The 18,495-nt window shown below is 41.5% G+C and overlaps 2 protein-coding genes across 2 annotated transcripts; both read left to right on the plus strand.

Annotated features, from left to right (window-relative positions):
• Window positions 1-426: 426 nt before the first annotated feature.
• Window positions 427-18,096, plus strand: LOC135488620 (zinc finger protein 768-like). Its single transcript, XM_064773264.1, has 8 exons — window positions 427-513; window positions 1,271-2,070; window positions 2,285-2,899; window positions 11,597-11,887; window positions 12,630-12,920; window positions 13,336-13,526; window positions 14,049-14,112; window positions 16,817-18,096. Exons 2-8 carry the CDS (start codon window positions 1,330-1,332, stop codon window positions 17,228-17,230), a joined length of 2,607 nt encoding a protein of 868 aa, XP_064629334.1. The 5' UTR covers window positions 427-513; window positions 1,271-1,329; the 3' UTR covers window positions 17,231-18,096.
• LOC135487682 (zinc finger protein 239-like) lies at window positions 8,630-11,169 on the plus strand. The gene is made up of 3 exons (XM_064771721.1): window positions 8,630-9,057; window positions 9,724-9,953; window positions 10,314-11,169. Exons 1-3 carry the CDS (start codon window positions 8,833-8,835, stop codon window positions 10,483-10,485), a joined length of 627 nt encoding a protein of 208 aa, XP_064627791.1. The 5' UTR covers window positions 8,630-8,832; the 3' UTR covers window positions 10,486-11,169.
• Window positions 18,097-18,495: the final 399 nt, after the last annotated feature.

Raw genomic sequence — 18,495 nt, forward strand, 5'->3', positions numbered from 1 at the left:
TTTAGACTCCCTAGGCAGCCAATCGCGTCATCCAAATATGGTCTCCTTAGGGTGAGGAACGAGGCCGGTCCGGAGTGTACTCCTCTTGCACAAGTTACTAAGCTAAGCAGGCATAAGCGTACCATAGGATTGTCACCAAATATTGCCAGGGGAAACCCATCCTGAAGATCAAATCAGGATGCCATCCTGAGGACCGGAGAGGGAAACCCCTCTGTACCCTTGCCGGCCTGAAACCTTGCCTAAAATGGGTCTCTCACATTGGACAGTGGGAAGACTTTACTCGTGAGAATTAATCCCACGACGTCTGGATGAGGTTAAAAAACCTATGGTATCAGGACCCTTACACCAAGGGATATTGATTCTTGTTACACCAATACAAAGTCCGAATCTCCTGCCGGATATCTGTAGTGTATAAACATGGTGTCTTCTCAGTTCGGTGTGCTTCTTGTCGATTTGAACAACAAAGAAAAGCCTTTCATTGATTATTGGTCGGTGTTTGCCTAATCTGTAAAGGTGAATATTCTATTTGTGCATTGAACTGGGTAATTATTGTTGTGTTCGCTAAGCTATTTAAATTGACACAGCAGCTTATGATCGTGAACAATTACAATTTACATATAAAAATGTTCAAAGATTTGTAGTTCTTCAAGTCGAGGATATGTGTCGCGGTCGTACCAACTACAGGGTGGTTGAGAAAAATATACCTTTGGCTTATTCCCATTATACACTTGGTTACTCGTGGTTTGGTTTTTCAAGACAACCTGGTAACTTTCATAAATACAGCATATCGACATTGTCATAGAAAGATTTGCTCTCTGAGCCTAATGAGTAATGTTATGTTATGTAATTTCCCTGGCCTAGCTACCGGCGAAGCAGCCCAACCAACAAACGTATGAAGTCTTTAGCCAGGCTAAAGTGTGCTTATCACTTACAAGTCCTTTTTATCTTCCCTTTACTTCAAAATGTTGTTTTCAGCAAAATTAAGTGATGATACAACATGATGTTTAAAATTTAAAATAATGAGCAAATGCGCCAATAAGCAACATGACAGCCAGTACAGTTGACCTCTCTGTTAAGGACATCCATTACTGACAAGTGCTGTCCTTAATAGAGAGGTGTCCTGATAAGAGGTTAAATTGAATGGAAAACACCAATTTAGGACCAAGACCAGTGTCCTTAGAGAAGGTGTCCACTGCCCTTAATAGAGAGGTGTCCACTAAGGGAGGTTCCACTGTATTCACAGTAATTCTGATGCTTGTTTCTATTTCAGAAAAAAACAACAATATAGTACCTCTAATGAAGTAAAAGATACTTGTATTCTCTCTTGTGATGATGAAGGACAGCACAATGTCGGTTGCAGACACAGAAGATTTCATTCCAACTCAGGAGTCGAGCCCTACTGATGATGAACATGAAGAACAAGAAGAAGAAGAAGAAGAAGAGACTGAGGACAGCCCGTTTGTCAACATGCAAACGGAGCTTCACTGTAAAGGTGCTGTGCTCACAAGGGCATGGTCAGACTTGTTTAGTTTCATCACAAAATATCAAGCTGAACTGGTGGTGAAAGAAAATTCTGTTGAAATAGCGGAGAAAGAAATCAAAGAGCGAAAGAGACAATTGGAAGAAATGAAACCAGTGGTTGACGCTGGTAACGAAGAGGTTTCTAAATTACAAGATGAGATTCGAACAAAAGAAAGACTTCTTAGCAAAGCACAATCACAACTTTCTGTCAAGGAGAGAATGTTGCAACGGGTACAATCAGACTTGTCTGGTAATATGGAAATGTTAGAAAAATCTCGAAGTGAACTTTTAAGTAAGCAAAATGACGTTATTCGATATAGAGGTGATTTAGAACGTCTGAGATCAGAATTGACAATATCGCGAGAACAAATTCAAATCAAAGATAATCTACTTAAAAAGCTACAAAATCAACTCATGAAGGAGAATTTAGAGTTAAAGGAACAGTTGGAGCTGGAACGACGATCCCATGAATTGGAGAAACGGTCACATGAATTGACAAAAAGGAGTATGATGTCACAGATGCAGAATGAAAATTATAGGAAAAGACCGGTAAGTATTAGCGCAGTTTGCAGCATTGTCCACAACAACCAGTTCTAAGTTGCTGATAATAACTCTGTGGCATTGGATGGGTGGGCCACATAAGAAGTGCAAGCTTCAAGTTTGAAAGCAGTGCATAAGGTTCAGCAAAGATCTCCACAAGGACTTGGTTGGGCTCATTACCAAGACAGTTTGTCCATCAATTTTCAAAATCTTCCTATTTCAGAGAACTGGTCCTTCTCCTGCTGCTGTGATTGAAATCCCCGACTCGCCTCCCACACTTGACCTCTCCAATGAACATGATTTCGGATTGTCGAACATCATCTCGATGACTGAATCGCAATCGACAGAACAAGACTCTTATTCTCAGAGAAGATTTGCCAGCCCCTCACCGTCTTTTAGTGATACCTCCAGCCGATTGCATCACCTTCCTCCCTCTGATGCTTCGTCTCAAGTTGGTTTTACAACTCCTCAAAAAGCTGCACCTTCACCTTCCAAGTATCTTGTGTCACCGTCTATGACTCCACCGAGAACTATGTCAAGTATTAGTGAACACGTCTCTCAAAGAGATACTGCCATGACATCTAGTGATACGTTTTTCCCCCTCAGTGTTTCTGCTTCAGAGGACTTGAAACCTGACATTGACAGTTTACAATATATGGACAGTGACACTAGTAATCAAGGGCCTGTGCCAATATCTGGCCCAATGCCTGTGATAAAACCTGGGACTCCCAGTTCAGGGACAAGTGATAGTAGTCAAGGCCCAGTGCCGGTATCGGGGCCGATTCCTAGTTCAGCAGGGATGTCACCAGGTGGCAGCATGGAAGGCGGAGATGGAAAGGTAGGGATCGATTTTGATAAAATTCTAATATTTGAAGTGACAGCAGTCTTGTGATGGTAAAGGCAGTTCAGGATTGTAAAAATGATGTGTAAGTTTTTGAAAAGGTGTGTCTTTGACTGCCGCACTCCCTTCAGCCACACCCACACAAAATATGCCTGGGGCTCTGTAACCCCAACAACAAGCTGTCTCCATAGGGCAGTCCATTCACTGAGGACAAGTTGTACCCATTGGTAGTTTGTCCCCAAGGACAAGTTGTACCCATTGGTAGTTTGCCCCAAAGGACAAGTTGTTCTCACAAGGACTTTGAACACAAGATAGTCCTCTGCCTGGTTCTAGCTGAGAGTTGAGATTCTTCTGCTGCCTCCATCTATCACAAGAGGGCTGACACTAGGGTTACAAAGTGACATATCCACCACCAATCTCTGCTGTTTCACTTGCACAGTTGCATGTGTAATGGTATCATTCCTACATTTACTATCTCGGGCAAGACAGTGCTCAATCGATCAATTGAGGCAGTGAGTATGAGGCCTTCCAATTGAAATGGAAAATGGAAAACACAACCATATTCTGTAGAGATATTTTGATAATCCGCAGGAGAAATAAACTTTTGGCAGTCGTCAAATATATTATTACGGGAACCACTGTACCAGTACAAAGGGAACTACATGAATCGAGAAACAAAGCTTCCTATGTGGTTGTGTTTACATGCTGGGGGGAGAGTGACTTCCAATCTCAGTGAGATTGACAAGAAAAGAAGACATGGGCAATATGCATATATCTATATGTCCAAGTCCACAGAGCCATAAAATTATTCCTAATGAAATGCCAAATCATTCTTTGATGTGCTTGGAGAAGGATACATGTGTCACTTTGTAACCAACTCACTTAGATTGAGCTCAACGACAACGCATCTGTGGTGGACCAGACATCGCTTTGCAAAACTTGACAATAACTTCATCTGTTCTAAAACTTCCAGGTGAATTTGAGAAAAAAAGCTTATGACATCTGTCATCTAATCCTCGAGTTAAGTTTCTCATCCTTACCAAATCATTTGCTTACCCCAGTTGGCTAAGCCTGTTGTATGATAGAAAATCAACTGCACGTTTTTGGGTACCTACCACAGATGGGTTGTTTTTTGATCCACCACCATGAGCAAACCCAGCCTCTAATACATTTCTCAAATGTACTTGTACATTTGATGTTTTTTCACAGATGGAACAGTGAAGTAGGCTACATGTAAGTTGTGTGGCAATACATGCAATATGACCATTACAAATTTTTGCGTAGATTTTGATATTGGAACGTGAAGAGTTCATGAAAATTTTGAAACAACAAAAACCTGGAAATATGTATGTTCATGGTGGAGTGTAAAATTTCTTTAGAGATGGCTAAAAGAAAATCAATTCAACCACAGATTTGCCATGTTCTGATGCCTTGTTTTGAAATAGAAACTTAGATGTTGAAACTAGTATTTAGTACTGGTAACCAATTAGAGAAACGATCTGTCTTGCACACTATTCAGACATGTCAGAGTCAGAAAGATAGAATAGGTTTTCTTTGGCCTTTCATCATGTTCATCAAATCTGGAGAGGCCGGTAGATCAATTGGAGTTGAGAGAGCAGCAAATGTCTAGAAAGAGAGGAATGTTTGCCCAAGCTTCATTTGATTTCTTGGGTACTTTACTTTATAGTATTTATAACATTATCAGGTGAAATCGTAATGACACCAGTTAGGAGGTTTCGGCCTGACTCCCTGCAGACAGCCCTCACAACTCCTTGAACTCTGCTCGTCTCTCTTGCATGGCTTGTTAGGGCAATCCACGTCGTAGGCCTTGTGTCAGCAAGAATCTTACCTTACTTTAAAAAAGACTTGAGGCCAGTCCATGCTTTGATATTCTATGACTTTGGTTATGTCCGTCGAAATAATGGAATTTTGTGTCACCAAGAATTTCAATTATGTTTGAAAGATTTCCAAAGGTAGTTCAGAAGTGAATCTGGCTCAAACAACAGCAATGTAAAAAGCCTATTCTGCCTTGGTCTTTGTGAAGTAGGGTGGGATATTTGTTCTTGCATCTTCATTTCAGCAACACAGAGGCACAGAACTTCCCAGCATCTTCATTTCAGGAGCAGGGAGAAGATAATCTTTCAAAGTATGTCTGCTGCACTAACGCGTAAACAGGACCTGGTTTGTTTTAAAAAACTAAAAGTGAAAAAAGTGACTATTGTGAGTCCGCAGAAATGAGGAGAAAAAAGCAAGGGGCTCATTGGTATGGCATGCATTGGGGCCTGTGTAGACCTATCGTCTTTGGATGCTGATTTGAAACATGAGATATTCCTTATTCTTCACAGTCACTCAGTCACACGACTTTAACGAGTAAAACTAGGAGCAGTTGCCTTTTGAAGCGGTGGTACTCATGTCGGCTGTTAAATTTGAGAATACTTGAAATAATTTGTTAATCCTGCTTGATTCTAGATTGAATGAGATCGGTGACCTGAAATGCCTTTAGGCAGCAGACATGTTTTGGAAGAGACCACAACCAAAGAAGGATAATTGTAGGCCTAGCGTAGGTAAAAAAGGGCCTGGATTGCTCTCACTAGTCATCTTCTTGAGACCGCCCAGAAAATTGAAGTACAGTGGAACCTCCCTCAGCGGACACCTCTCCAAGGACATCTTCTCTTAAGGACACTAGTTTTGGTCCAAATTGGTTGTTTCCATTCAATATGACCTCTCTAATCAGGGCACCTCTCTATTAAGGACAGCACTTGTCAGTCCCGATGGGATCCGTGATAGAGAGGTTCTGCTGTAGGTGTAGGGAACTGGACCAACTTGACTTGGCCAAGTTTGATCTAACAAAGATGGATTTTGGTACATGTTGATATTTGTGGGTGGTTTCATAGGTTTGTTTGAATGTTTTGTTCAAAGTAAAAAGTCCATCATTTGAACATGAAATCCCCCTCCAGTTCCGCACTGTAGCTGGGCACATTGTAACTTGACAAACTTATTTTTTCAGAAATAGGACACATACCGTACTTTAATTTCAGTGTTCTCTTTCACCCTAACTTGGGCCATTCTGATGGCAGAATGACTGTACCGTTTGTTGAAATGCCATGACTGCATAGAGGTCGAATATCAGAAAGGGATTATTTCAGGACAGTGGAAACTTCAGGAAATGCAAAACATGTAACTAAACTAGTTTCTGTTGCATTGAGATTATACCGAAAAAGTGATCTCATGTCAGAGTTTCTTATAGTGACTTAGTAAGACGTGTAGAAAGCACTAAGATTGATAGATCAGGAATCTGTCTTGTAAACATTATGATGGACCATGTGGTTGATCTGAACTCCAAAAGTGATTTCAGACCTTCTTTTTGCATAATAGGGGTTCATATGACTTGTCCATGTGTGATGATGATGGACCATGTGGTTGATCTGAACTCCAAAAGTGATTTCAGACCTTCTTTTTGTCCAAGTCTGATGATGATGGACCATGTGGTTGATCTGAACTCCAAAAGTGATTTCAGACCTTCTTTTTGTCCAAGTCTGATGATGATGGACCATGTGGTTGATCTGAACTCCAAAAGTGATTTCAGACCTTCTTTTTGCATGATAGGGGTTTATATGACTTGTCCATGTCTGATGATGATGGACCATGTGGTTGATCTGAACTCCAAAAGTGATTTCAGACCTTCTTTTTGTCCAAGTCTGATGATGATGGACCATGTGGTTGATCTGAACTCCAAAAGTGATTTCAGACCTTCTTTTTGCATGATAGGGGTTCATATGACTTGTCCATGTCTGATGATGATGGACCATGTGGTTGATCTGAACTCCAAAAGTGATTTCAGACCTTCTTTTTGCATGATAAGGGTTCATATGACTTGTCCATGTCTGATGATGATGGACCATGTGGTTGATCTGAACTCCAAAAGTGATTTGAGACCCTCCTTTTTGCATGATAGGGGTTCACATGACTTGTCCATGTCTGATGATGATGGACCATGTGGTTGATCTGAACTCCAAAAGTGATCAGACCTTCTTTTTGCATGATAGGGGTTTGACTTGTCCATGTCTGATGATGATGGACCATGTGGTTGATCTGAACTCCAAAAGTGATTTGAGACCCTTCTTTTTGCATGATAGGGGTTTGACTTGTCCATGTCTGATGATGATGGACCATGTGGTTGATCTGAACTCCAAAAGTGATTTCAGACCTTCTTTTTGCATGATAGGGGTTTGACTTGTCCATGTCTGATATCTGGATCTTTTCTCTTGTTTCTCTCATTCATAAGAGGTTGATGGAGCACCTGGGTGTCCTTTCTAAACGATTCCCTGCCCTCTGATGATCTTTGTGGAATAGGTGGTTTCTTCTTCACGAGTCTGTAAAAAACTAGGAAAATCTTGGATTTAGCTCTGAATCAATGTATTAGTCTGATGATTGGTCAGTGCTAGCAAGTTCCAGCACCTACTCACTTTCAAGGAAAAATGTGCTTAAAATGACTTGTATTTTGTGGTTGTGTCGATGTTGTCTTTTGTTCGTCAATTTCTCCTTTTGAATCCAAATGTTTTCAGATCAAGACAGTATTTCTCACGTACATGTCTTGTGGTGATTTGGTCATCCCGCTGCCATTTAAAAGTACACCCTTCTTACAAATCCTGTACATATTTTTCAGATGGTTTACTCACACCAAGAAAGCCTCTGGCACTTGCGTAGAAGTCAAACGATAAAAACGCCGTACCAATGCGACGAATGTGAAAAGTATCTTTCGTCGGGGACGGCACTGAAAAGGCACTTCCGAATTCACACAGGGGAGCGCCCCTTTAAGTGTGGCTGGTGCGGCCAGGGATTCACTTATAAAAATGTCTTAAAAGCTCATGAGAGGATGCATACAGGAGAAAAGCCATATGTTTGTAAAGAATGCGGAAAATCTTACACGCAGATGAACTCGCTGCAGCAGCATATGATAAGTGTTCATCGAACTCGTGTACCCTCCCAGAGGTCTTTCTAAGCTTGACTCCAACACCTGGTACCGCAATGTGACAAGTCTTTTACTCTCTAAAGAATTTGGTGTCACAGTAGCATAGAAGCGTCCATTGAATTCATTTACCCATCCAGAGGCCTTTCTAAAGTTGACTTCCACACCTGTTAGCACAATGTGCGTAGCCCTACTTTCAGATGAATTTGGTGTCACAGCAGCATATAATAAATTTTTGAGTCTTTGCTATCTTTCGTGATGTTTTCTTCCTTCCTTACTTGCCCTAGTTTCTGCAGTTTGTCTAGCTATGGAAATTGTTGTCTTTTGAATAAGCATTCAGATTTCAGTCTCAGTACCGGTACTACAACATTGAAAGGAAGTATCAAACTGACCTGTATTAAACAGGTGTTAAAGCTTTTTTGAGAAAAATCTGCTAAAAGTGATGCTTTCTTCTTTTACAGCCATGGCGGCGTTGGCCGTGCAAACGACCCCGGAATTGTGACATTTGTGGGAAAACGTTTGCGACGGCGGGGACTTTGAAAGTCCACCTTCGGCATCATACTGGAGAAAAGCCATTCAAATGCGAGACGTGTGGACTCGGCTTCGTCCAGAAAATCTCGTTGAAAGCTCACATGAGAGCTCACGCGACGCCGGTTTTGCCATATTCTTGCGATATCTGCGGAAAAGCATTTCAGACTGAACTGCGACGGGATTATCACAAGCTTGGCGATCATGACGATTCTTCGAAATAGCGGACTCGGTCACATCTGAAAGCTCATGCGTGAGCTAATCTGACTGGTGACCCCCGCACAATGTGGAGACCAAATATAGATTATTGTTGTTCAAATTGTAGCAGAGACTTGTCTTTAAAAGTAGAAAAGAGACAAAATCTTCCTGTTCGGGGAGGAGACTTCGAACATCTTTCACATCATGGTAATTGATTCCCGATTTCTAATTTCAGATGTCTCATTTTAACCAACTATTCACTGGGAATTGTCTGAAACCTTTCAAGTGCTCAATCTGTAGTAAATCATTCACCAAGAAATCGCATCTAGACGCGCATCTCAGGTCCCATACTGGGGAAAAACCATTCAAGTGCAGGTTCTGTGGGCGTGGCTTCACTCAGAAGGGCCACGCTAACATACATGAGAGGATTCATACAGGAGAGAAACCATATGATTGTAAAGTTTGTGGGAGGAACTTTTCCAATAAGTCAAATCGAGATGTGCATTTGGGTTTACACAACAATTGAGATAGTGACACTAAAAAATATCAATGGTAACAAGTATAGACTTGGCTACTGTTTTGATATCGGTGACAGAAAACACCAATTAATGGCACTTAAGATATTTTAATTTTTGAATTAAAATGTTTTGAATCATTCCTGGCCCCAAGTCATGGCTGTTCCTTTGTCTAATTTCAGATTCCTGGTCAGCTATTTGGACATGGGAATCGTCCAAAATGTCACATTTGCGGTAAATTGTTCAAGACAAAAGGGAGATTAGAGGACCATGTTCGTATCCACACTGGTGATAGGCCATTCAAATGTTCTTACTGTGGACGAGGCTTCTCGCAGAAAGGTTCTGTCAAAGTTCATGAAAGGATTCACACAGGAGAGAAACCATATGACTGTCATATTTGTGGGAAGACGTTCTCTGTCCGCTCAAACAGAAATGCTCATCTTAGTCTTCACCTTGGACAAGATAGGACCTTTTATCAGTCATGAGTGTCTTATGCCATTATTCTGTTTTCAGTTTGTCCTCCGAAACAAGTTGGTCTGGTCTTGACAGGTTTAGGCCATTGTCTTGCCTTCAAAATACTAAATTGGTCCACCCTTTTCTTTTATTTGCAGATATCTCGGTATTGCCGGCCTCCTGGTTTGCATGCAGGGTGGAGCTCACCACTGAAGCCTCTGACATGTCCTTACTGTAACAAGTCCTTCCAGTTGAAAAGTTCCCTCAAAATTCATCTTCGGATGCACGCTGGTGAAAAAATATTCAGCTGTTCGTATTGTGGCAAGGGCTTTGCTACGAAAGGAAACTTGAAAACTCATGAGCGTATTCATACAGGAGAAAAACCATATCAGTGCCAAATTTGTGGGAAAAGATTCAGTGATCATTCGTCGTATATCAGACATAGAGTGGTCCACATGAAATGACGTAACAGAAATTTTTTATTTCTGTTACTTTTTCTCACAACTCTAGATTGGAAAAGACTTATTTTGGAATTTGCTAGACTTGTGTTTACAGTGCTCGATCAGTAAATGCGTAATCAGCTATCTCTGAACTGATCTCTCGTTTTCTACTTTCAGGTGTCCCGGTGGAGCATTACTCTGGGTTCCAGGAATCCGTCGTTATCATTGATGAACTCTTACTCTGTTAAGCCATTCAACTCAGCAGGTCTTGGAGGACATATTCGGCCTCATGCTGTTGGAAAGCCTTTTAAGTGTTCGTTCTGTGGTAAAGCCTTCAGTAGGAAGCAGCATGTTGAAACTCATGAGCGTATTCACACAGGAGAGAAACCATACGAATGTCCTGTTTGTAAGAAGAGATTTTCTGATATTTCGGGGTTGAGGCAGCATAAAACGGTTCATTTGAATGTTCAGAGCACATAGTATAGTTTGAAGGAAGTTTTGAGGCGTTTTTCGTTCTGCTCATTGGACTCAGCAGATAGGAGGGAGATAGAAAATTGGCCCTAGTGCCAATTTTCTTGACCTTCCCCCTTCCAAAAGCTGTGAAGGAAACACGTGAGGAATTCATATTCCCCTCTATCCTTCGAGTTCCATATCTAGGTCTCTCTGTGACTTCTTCATTTCTTTCTGACAGAGATGTCAAATTTCCGATTTTAGACACATTATATAGCCTCTTCCTCTTACTTAATGGTACACTTGAGAGCTGGAGTATAAAGATCTCTGTTGCAACTCCCTGCGGATCTTTGAATTTTCTAAATTGGACCAAAAATAAGCATTTCAGAGGGGGTTTTGTGCTAGTGAGTGCTGGTCATATCAATGTTCTTATAACTTTTGCTGTACGACAGGTTTGAGAAACTCAATTTTCAGAATCTGCTGAAGTTGTGTTAGTTGATAGTGATGGAAAGCATTCGTCATCCCTAAATGGATTTCCCATAGTTTACTTGCAGGTTTCTCTGAACAGCAGGACAGGTTCGATTGAAGTTGAATCCCATGAAAGTTCTAATACTGTGCATGTGATAAGCCCTTTATCTCTAAAGGTTGTCTGGAAAATCATGTTTCGGATCCACCCTGGCGAAAACTTTAGTTGTTCTGACTGTGGCCAGGGTTATCATCCATGGTAGCCAATGTTTAATGGGTCTCTCCTCCTTCTCTATTTGCAGTTGTCTGACAAGCACCGCCCGTGTGGGGGCCTCCAGGCTAAGACATGTTCATTCTGTAACAAGGTTTTTGGCACGAGAACTCTTCTCAATGTTCACACCCGAATCCACACTGGTGAAAAACCATATAAATGTTCTTACTGTGGGAAGGCTTTCAAACAGATGGGTCACGTGAAAGTCCATGAAAGAATCCACACAGGAGAGAAACCATTTGCTTGTGACATTTGTGGGAAACGGTTTAGTGATCATTCTCATATCAGAAGACATAAAATATGTCATCTGAATGTTCAACGTTGATGAGGGAGTGGCTTTATTATCATTTCTTTGCAACACTATGAGAGCCAACCCTTAATGGGCCTCCCTTTCTCTATTTGCAGGTGCCACGCAGCCGTAAACCTCACCTGGCACGTGACTCCAAGACTTGCTCATTCTGTAACAAGACGTTCACCTCAAAAAGCACACTCGATGCTCACATCCGCCTCCACACTGGTGAAAAGCCTTATAAGTGCTCTTACTGTGGCAAGGCCTACAGTCAGATGGCTCACGTGAAAGTCCATGAAAGAGTCCACACAGGAGAGAAACCATTTGCTTGTAACATTTGTGGGAAACGGTTTTCTGTCAAGTCAAGCATGGCTGCCCACCTTACGACACACCTGAGGGAGATCCCTAAATAAAATATCTTTCTAAAATGATTAGTAATGGGTAACCCTTTTCTACTTTCAGATTCCTGGACTTGATTATCAGGGTTCAGCTGTCACCAGTAACATTCATGCCTGTCAAATCTGTGGTAAACTCTGCCAAAAACGAAGCACACTTGAAGCTCATCTCAGGATCCACACTGGTGAAAGACCCTTCAAGTGTTCTTATTGTGGGAAAGGGTTTAGTCGAAAAGATCCAGTGCAGCGGCATGAGCGAATCCACACAGGAGAAAAACCATATAGATGTGACATTTGTGGCAAAGCATTCAACCAAAGTTGCAGCTTGAAAGCACATAAGGTTGTGCATTTCAAGCGGAGACATTAGCATTTTGATCCTGGATGAATAGTAGAGTGATCAGGGGACTTGTGATATCGGAACCACTGGACTGTTTTAAACCAAGCTGATGAACCCATTTGGGTCTATTCCATTACAAGTGACTACTTGCCTTCTCTGTGACAAAGATTGCTTTATTTGCATTACGCTTGAAATTTGTTTCAGGACCACACTGGCAAAAAAAACTTTCGAAGCTAATTATTTTCAAACTTCATGGAAAAGCGCAACCTCTCTTGATTTCTTTTCTTGGGCTCAATACTTCTCATTGTGGTCTTTTGTTTCAGAAGTCCTGTGTGTCTGTGGTCTTCACTACTGAATAGTAAATCTAATTCTGAGTTTGTCACTTTCGCTTATGGCTGTTTCTTTGTCTAATTTCAGATTCGTTCATTATCAGGTCGGGATGAAACCGCTTGGTGTCCTTCTGATTGTCACATTTGTGGCAAACGGTTTGCCTCGAAAGCACATGTAGAAATGCACCTTCGTATCCACACTGGTGAAAAGCCATTCAAGTGTTCCTACTGCGGAAAAGCTTTCAATCAGAAAGGACACGTAACACTCCATGAAAGGGTCCATACAGGAGAGAAACCATACAGATGTGACATTTGTAACAAGGCATTCAAGCAGAGTGGAACTTTGAAGTCACATCGGTTTGTCCATCTGAAACCTCAATTCTAGGGTCGTGATATAGATGGAAGGATTGTGGAGTATTCTTATGTCTATTGTCAGGTTGTTTGGTTTTCTGGGTGATAAGAATCACACCTCTGACTACAGCCTGGTGAAAAATTGTTCAGTTTTTCTTTCTGTGGAAAGAGTTTTCGAATGTAGTTTCGATGTACTGTGAGATGGAAGAGACCACTATAGGTAATTTCGTGTAACTTGATCTGAGAGCTTCTTCCTACATACTACCTTTAATGATCATACTAATATTCTCATTTAGGTGTTATTCAACTACTTTAATGGACAGCACGCTGGTTGCAGTTTTTCATGGCAAAGATGTTCCAAAATATTGTCTTTGGGCCTGTTTCCTCTGGCTGACTCGTATTGCCAAATTATGTGTAAGAGATCTTCCCATTTCTACTTTCAGATCCAAGAACCTCTTGATGTTTGGCTTGCAAGCAATTCTCCGCGATTTAAGTTCCATTCTTGTTCTATCTGCAAGAAAGTCTTGCCGTCGAACGACGCACTCAAATCACACATGCGTATCCACACTGGTGAAAAACCTTTCAAGTGCTCTTACTGTGGCAAAGACTTCAGGCAGAAACCTCATGTCATGAGGCATGAGAGGATTCACACGGGAGAGAAACCATATAAATGTGACATTTGTGGAAAGGCTTTCTCTGATCCTTCCCACTTTAGGAAACACAGGATTTCTCATTTGGTTTCCTGAGCAACTGCCATGTGCTCAAGTGCTGGTAGTGCGGGAAAGCTTTTGCTCAGAAAACCTTGAAACTCACGAAAGGATTTATACAGAAGAGAAACCATTTGGATATCTGGCTTGTGGGCAGAGGTTTTCTGCTGGTGCTGTATGATACAAATTATCAATAATTCTTGGCACTGTCTGTCGTCCCTCAAAGTCCATGTCTTCAATGATGTTTTCTTCTTTCTGGTATTGCTTCAAATACTTGTAGATCTGGGTCATTTCAATATTTTCCAGCAATCAGCACTCAACATATGACTCCGGGTTTCTTCAGACTCTTGATAGTCTTTTAGACACTTCTTGTTTAAACGCTATTTTTGCTCACCACTTTGTCCTCTCGTGTACCATAGGTTCATGGCTATTCATTTGTCTACTTTCAGATGCGGGTTCCTTGGTTGCTTTCTCGTCAGAGCGGTGGTGCTGGTCCTGAAGTTTGCGCTGTTTGTAAGAAACTCTGTCCCTCCAAAGCTCACTTGAGAAGACACATGCGTATCCACACTGGTGAAAAACCATTCAAGTGTTCTTGCTGTGGAAAGGCCTTCTCGCAGAAAGGAACATTGAAAACTCATGAAAAGATTCATACGAGAGAAAAACCATATGTTTGCCGGATCTGCGGGAAGTCATTCACAACCAGTTTTCAAATAGATGTGCATCTAAAACTACATATGTAACTCATAAGTAGTTTGACGGACAAAAAGCCTCTCCTTGCACGTTGATGGTGTCTCAGTATCAGTCTCTATCAAAATGTCTTTGAAAACATTAGGACTTATTTTTTTCGCAAAACAACCCCCTGCGAAAAATCTCGTATGAAACTCTTTATATGCCTTGCAGTGTCAATGTAAATTCTTTTTCTACACTTACTACACTAGGAATTCTGGCTTTCAGGGTTTTATTGTCTTCCTGCATTTTGCTGGTAATTCGTAATTTTAACAAAACCCATCAATTCAAATCCTACCATTAAGTCGCACCATCTTCTTTCTACTTGCAGATGCCTGGTTTAGGCAACTGGTCAATCCCTCGCGGCACTTGGCGCCAGGAAAAGTCCTATAAAAGTTTTGTTCATGGCCATGGGAATAGCGAACATTTACAAACGGATCACTTCGGGAGAAGATTCAAGTGTTCTTTCTGTGAGAAAACTTTCACTCAGAAAGGCAATCTTACGAAGCATGAACGTATTCACACAGGAGAGAAGCCATTCACTTGTCACGTTTGTGGGAAAGCTTTCTCTGATAGTTCAAATAGAAATGCTCACTTGACCAGTCACATGAATTTCTCAAAGTCCTCGTAGTCATGTCAACAGCTACATGAACTTTTCTGTTATTTTCAGGCGACGTGATGACATTTTGTTCTTAGAACGTCAAATGTCTTGCTCCCTTCGTCCTCCTGGCTCATGGCTGTTCCTTTGTCTACTTTCAGGCGTTTTGGTTGTCCTCTGGTCAGCATTTTGAGTGCCGCGTTTGCGGAAAACTGTTTCCCTCAAAGGCAGAGATAGGACGGCACATGCGTATCCACACTGGTGAAAAACCGTTCAAATGTTCCTATTGCGAAAAATGCTTTAGTCAGAGTGGCAACTTGAAGAAGCATGTCCGCATCCATACCGGAGAGAAACCATTTCAGTGTCCTGTTTGTGGGAAGGGGTTCAGTGATAGTTCACATAGGAAGACACATATGATTAGTCACATTGTGCCTAGGGTGTAGGTGGATAAGAATTCTTATACAGGCAAGAGGAACATTCATTAAAGGATTCATACCGAAGAGAAAAGGAGCCTATGGCCTAGTGGTTTACACTGCTGGCCACCACGCAATAGGGCCCGGGTTCGATCCCGGGGAGAACCCATGATCGTATGTCTGGATGAACCGGCGTGGCTTTCAAGGAACTAAAATTCCTGGCTCTTCACAGTCCTTCGAATGAGACTCAAAACCGAGGTTCCTTGCACCTGGTGTCTATGCCAGGGCAAGCTAAGACCCCACCAAGTGAGAAACATGAGTAGCTTGCGTGGACTCTATCTCTCTCGCCAAAGTCGGACCACTAGGCCAATAAACCCAATTGGCGCCTAACCGTAGTGGCACGCAGGATATGCTCATCCCGCCTTGGAGGAGGATTACTCCCAGGAGAATGACCCCTCCAAGTGCAGAGCGAACGCTGAAGAAGAAGAAGAAGAAATACCGAAGAGAAACCATATGTTTATCTGAGATGTGGGTGGCAAGTTCATGGCAATTCTAATCTGTCAAATCACAAGGTCAAGCATTTGAACAAAACATATAATGCTGGCTTTTCTGTCATTTTCAGAACATTAGACGACCGTTGGGTCTTGAACATAAATTTTCTTGATCCTTTGTGGTTGTAGGTCTTCTAAGCATTGTTAGTTCATGGTTGTTCCTTTGTCTACTTTCAGAGATGTGGGTTATCTTCTCGTCCTAGAGGTGGCTGTAAGCGCGGTAGCAATGATCCTTTGAAGTGTACTGTATGTGGTAAAGCCTGTTCTTCCAAGGCTAAAATGGACCTTCACGTGCGTGTCCACGCTCATCTGATATGTGCTGTGTGTGGCCAACTCTGTACAACCAAGACCAGAATGGGCAGGCACATGCGTATCCACACTGGTGAAAAGCCATTCAAGTGTTCGTACTGTGGGAAAGCCTTCAGTCTGAAAGGCAACTTGACCATCCATGAACGAATTCACACAGGAGAGAAACCATTCAGCTGTCTGATTTGTGGAAAGATGTTCTCGGACGCTTCGAATAGAAATGCTCACTTGGCGAATCATATTAAGCCAAATTGGCAATAGCAATTGAATCGGTGTCTTGATTATGGTGGTGGATTTCTGAAATCTGTAAACTACTGTAAATTCTCATTTTTGATTGCCAACATGTAGGTCTAATGATTTTTCCTTCTGTGGCTTGTTAAATATTCTAGGTGGTCAGTTCAGTATTCGAAGTATTTCGCTGCAATTTCAGAAACTTCATGCTTAGTTTCAGTTTCTATGTATATCAGACTTTGTCAGCCAGCTTTACAGTTTGTATGTTTATCCAACATTTTCAGGCATTTATATACGTCTATCCAGCATTTTCAGATCTATATACTTTTACAGTTTTCAAAATTCATCTCCTTCTGTTGGTAGCAAACTCATTGAATCTTATTGTATAATTTCAGGGAGACCAAAGTTGTGACATGACTCTCCCTGACTTGAACTACCAACCTGGCCCCGTTCGTGGTGTTCAGCGGTCAATGGGCTGCCCGTTCTGCCCAAAACGATTCCCCAGCAAGTACAAGTTGAAAACGCACATTCGAATCCACAGCGGAGAGAAGCCATTTGTATGCAGTTACTGCGATAAAGGCTTTAACCAGAATAGTAATCTGAAGAAACACATCCGTGTCCACACTGGCGAGAAACCATACGATTGTTTAGAATGTGGGAAATCATTCAAAGATGGCTCCCATCTGCGCACGCATATGATGAGACATCAAATTGAGAAGATGGGCCTATCGCAGTGTCCTGTTTGTAGGAAGATGTTTGAGAATGATACCGCCTTGCATAATCATATCACCTTGGAGCATACTTAAGACATGGTTGACTATTGTGAGATTATAGAATGCTGCATATCGTTGATAAGTCCCTTGTCTTGACCTCCGATTGGTACTGAGACGAATTATCTTCAGGCATATTTTGGTGTTCATTTCTAGTAGTTTTTCAGCTGGGTTTTGATTTGATACATCTAGTATCTGACCGTCCCAGTTTCTTCACCTTCTGGATCCAATCATAATGTGGTCTCTTGCACAAGTTATCATATTCATAGTGAATTGGAACTAGTCGAGTTCTTGACATTATGTCATCTGAGTTTTTGATAGATGTCCAACTGGAGTTGTCAGTTTTGTTAATTGGCTGGTTTAGTCCATTCCTCATTAAAATCTTGGCTGGAGAAGTATTGTCCATAGAATGTCTTATCCTTTCTGTGTTCTTACAAAAGCATTCAGACCTTCCTGAGGCGAGAGAGCTGTTCACTACCTCGTCACCCCTTTTGCTTGTACTGTTGGAGGGCGTTCAGTCTGACAGGTCAACATGTCGGTTTTCAGGGTAATACCTAGTGGGTCTCATGAATCAAATGAAACGGACTCTAGTCCACAAGTCTATTGTTTGTTTCTCTGTTTTCTTGTATTATTTCCTAATTTCAGCGTCGATTATGAGTTTTCTGAAAGACCAAATCTTGGTGACCTGTTTAATTTCAGATTCTGTGCTTCATAATCATGTTTCTTTTAAATCAGTCGTAAGATTATTGATTCTAATATCTTGTGTCAAACTTTCTATAATTTCAGCTCTGTTACCCGTTCCTCCCCACCTCACAGACTCGAGTTGGTAAGGATTATTCCTGTAAAATTTGTACTGACGTATTTGTAAGCCAAGCATGCTTAGACGTGCATGAACAAATCCACTCTGCCACTAGGCCATTTCAGTGTCCATTTTGTAAGAAGACCTTCAGTGCAAAAAGCAATATGAATGTACACATGAGGCTCCACACAGATATCCGACCTTTTCAATGTGTGGAGTGTGGCAAGAGGTTTAACAGGAGCACTCATTTGAAGACTCATATGTTTACTCATTTGAAAGTAGGCAACAAACAGAAATTTGGCAACCCATTCTGAAGAACTTTTTGACGTTCAACAATTGTAAGGCCTTTTGATTTTATCAGTCTCATTAGACGCTTGTATGTAAAATTGTACATTTCATGCAGTTTTTTTGTCAGCAAAATGAGTCGCATGTCGCTTCGAGCTTGACAGGTTGAGATGGACTGGTTGTTCATTTCACTATTGTCTGCCTTTTGTGAAATTTG

This window comes from Lineus longissimus, chromosome 5 (assembly GCF_910592395.1).
Source record: "Lineus longissimus chromosome 5, tnLinLong1.2, whole genome shotgun sequence".
Taxonomy (NCBI): Eukaryota; Metazoa; Nemertea; class Pilidiophora; order Heteronemertea; family Lineidae; genus Lineus; species Lineus longissimus.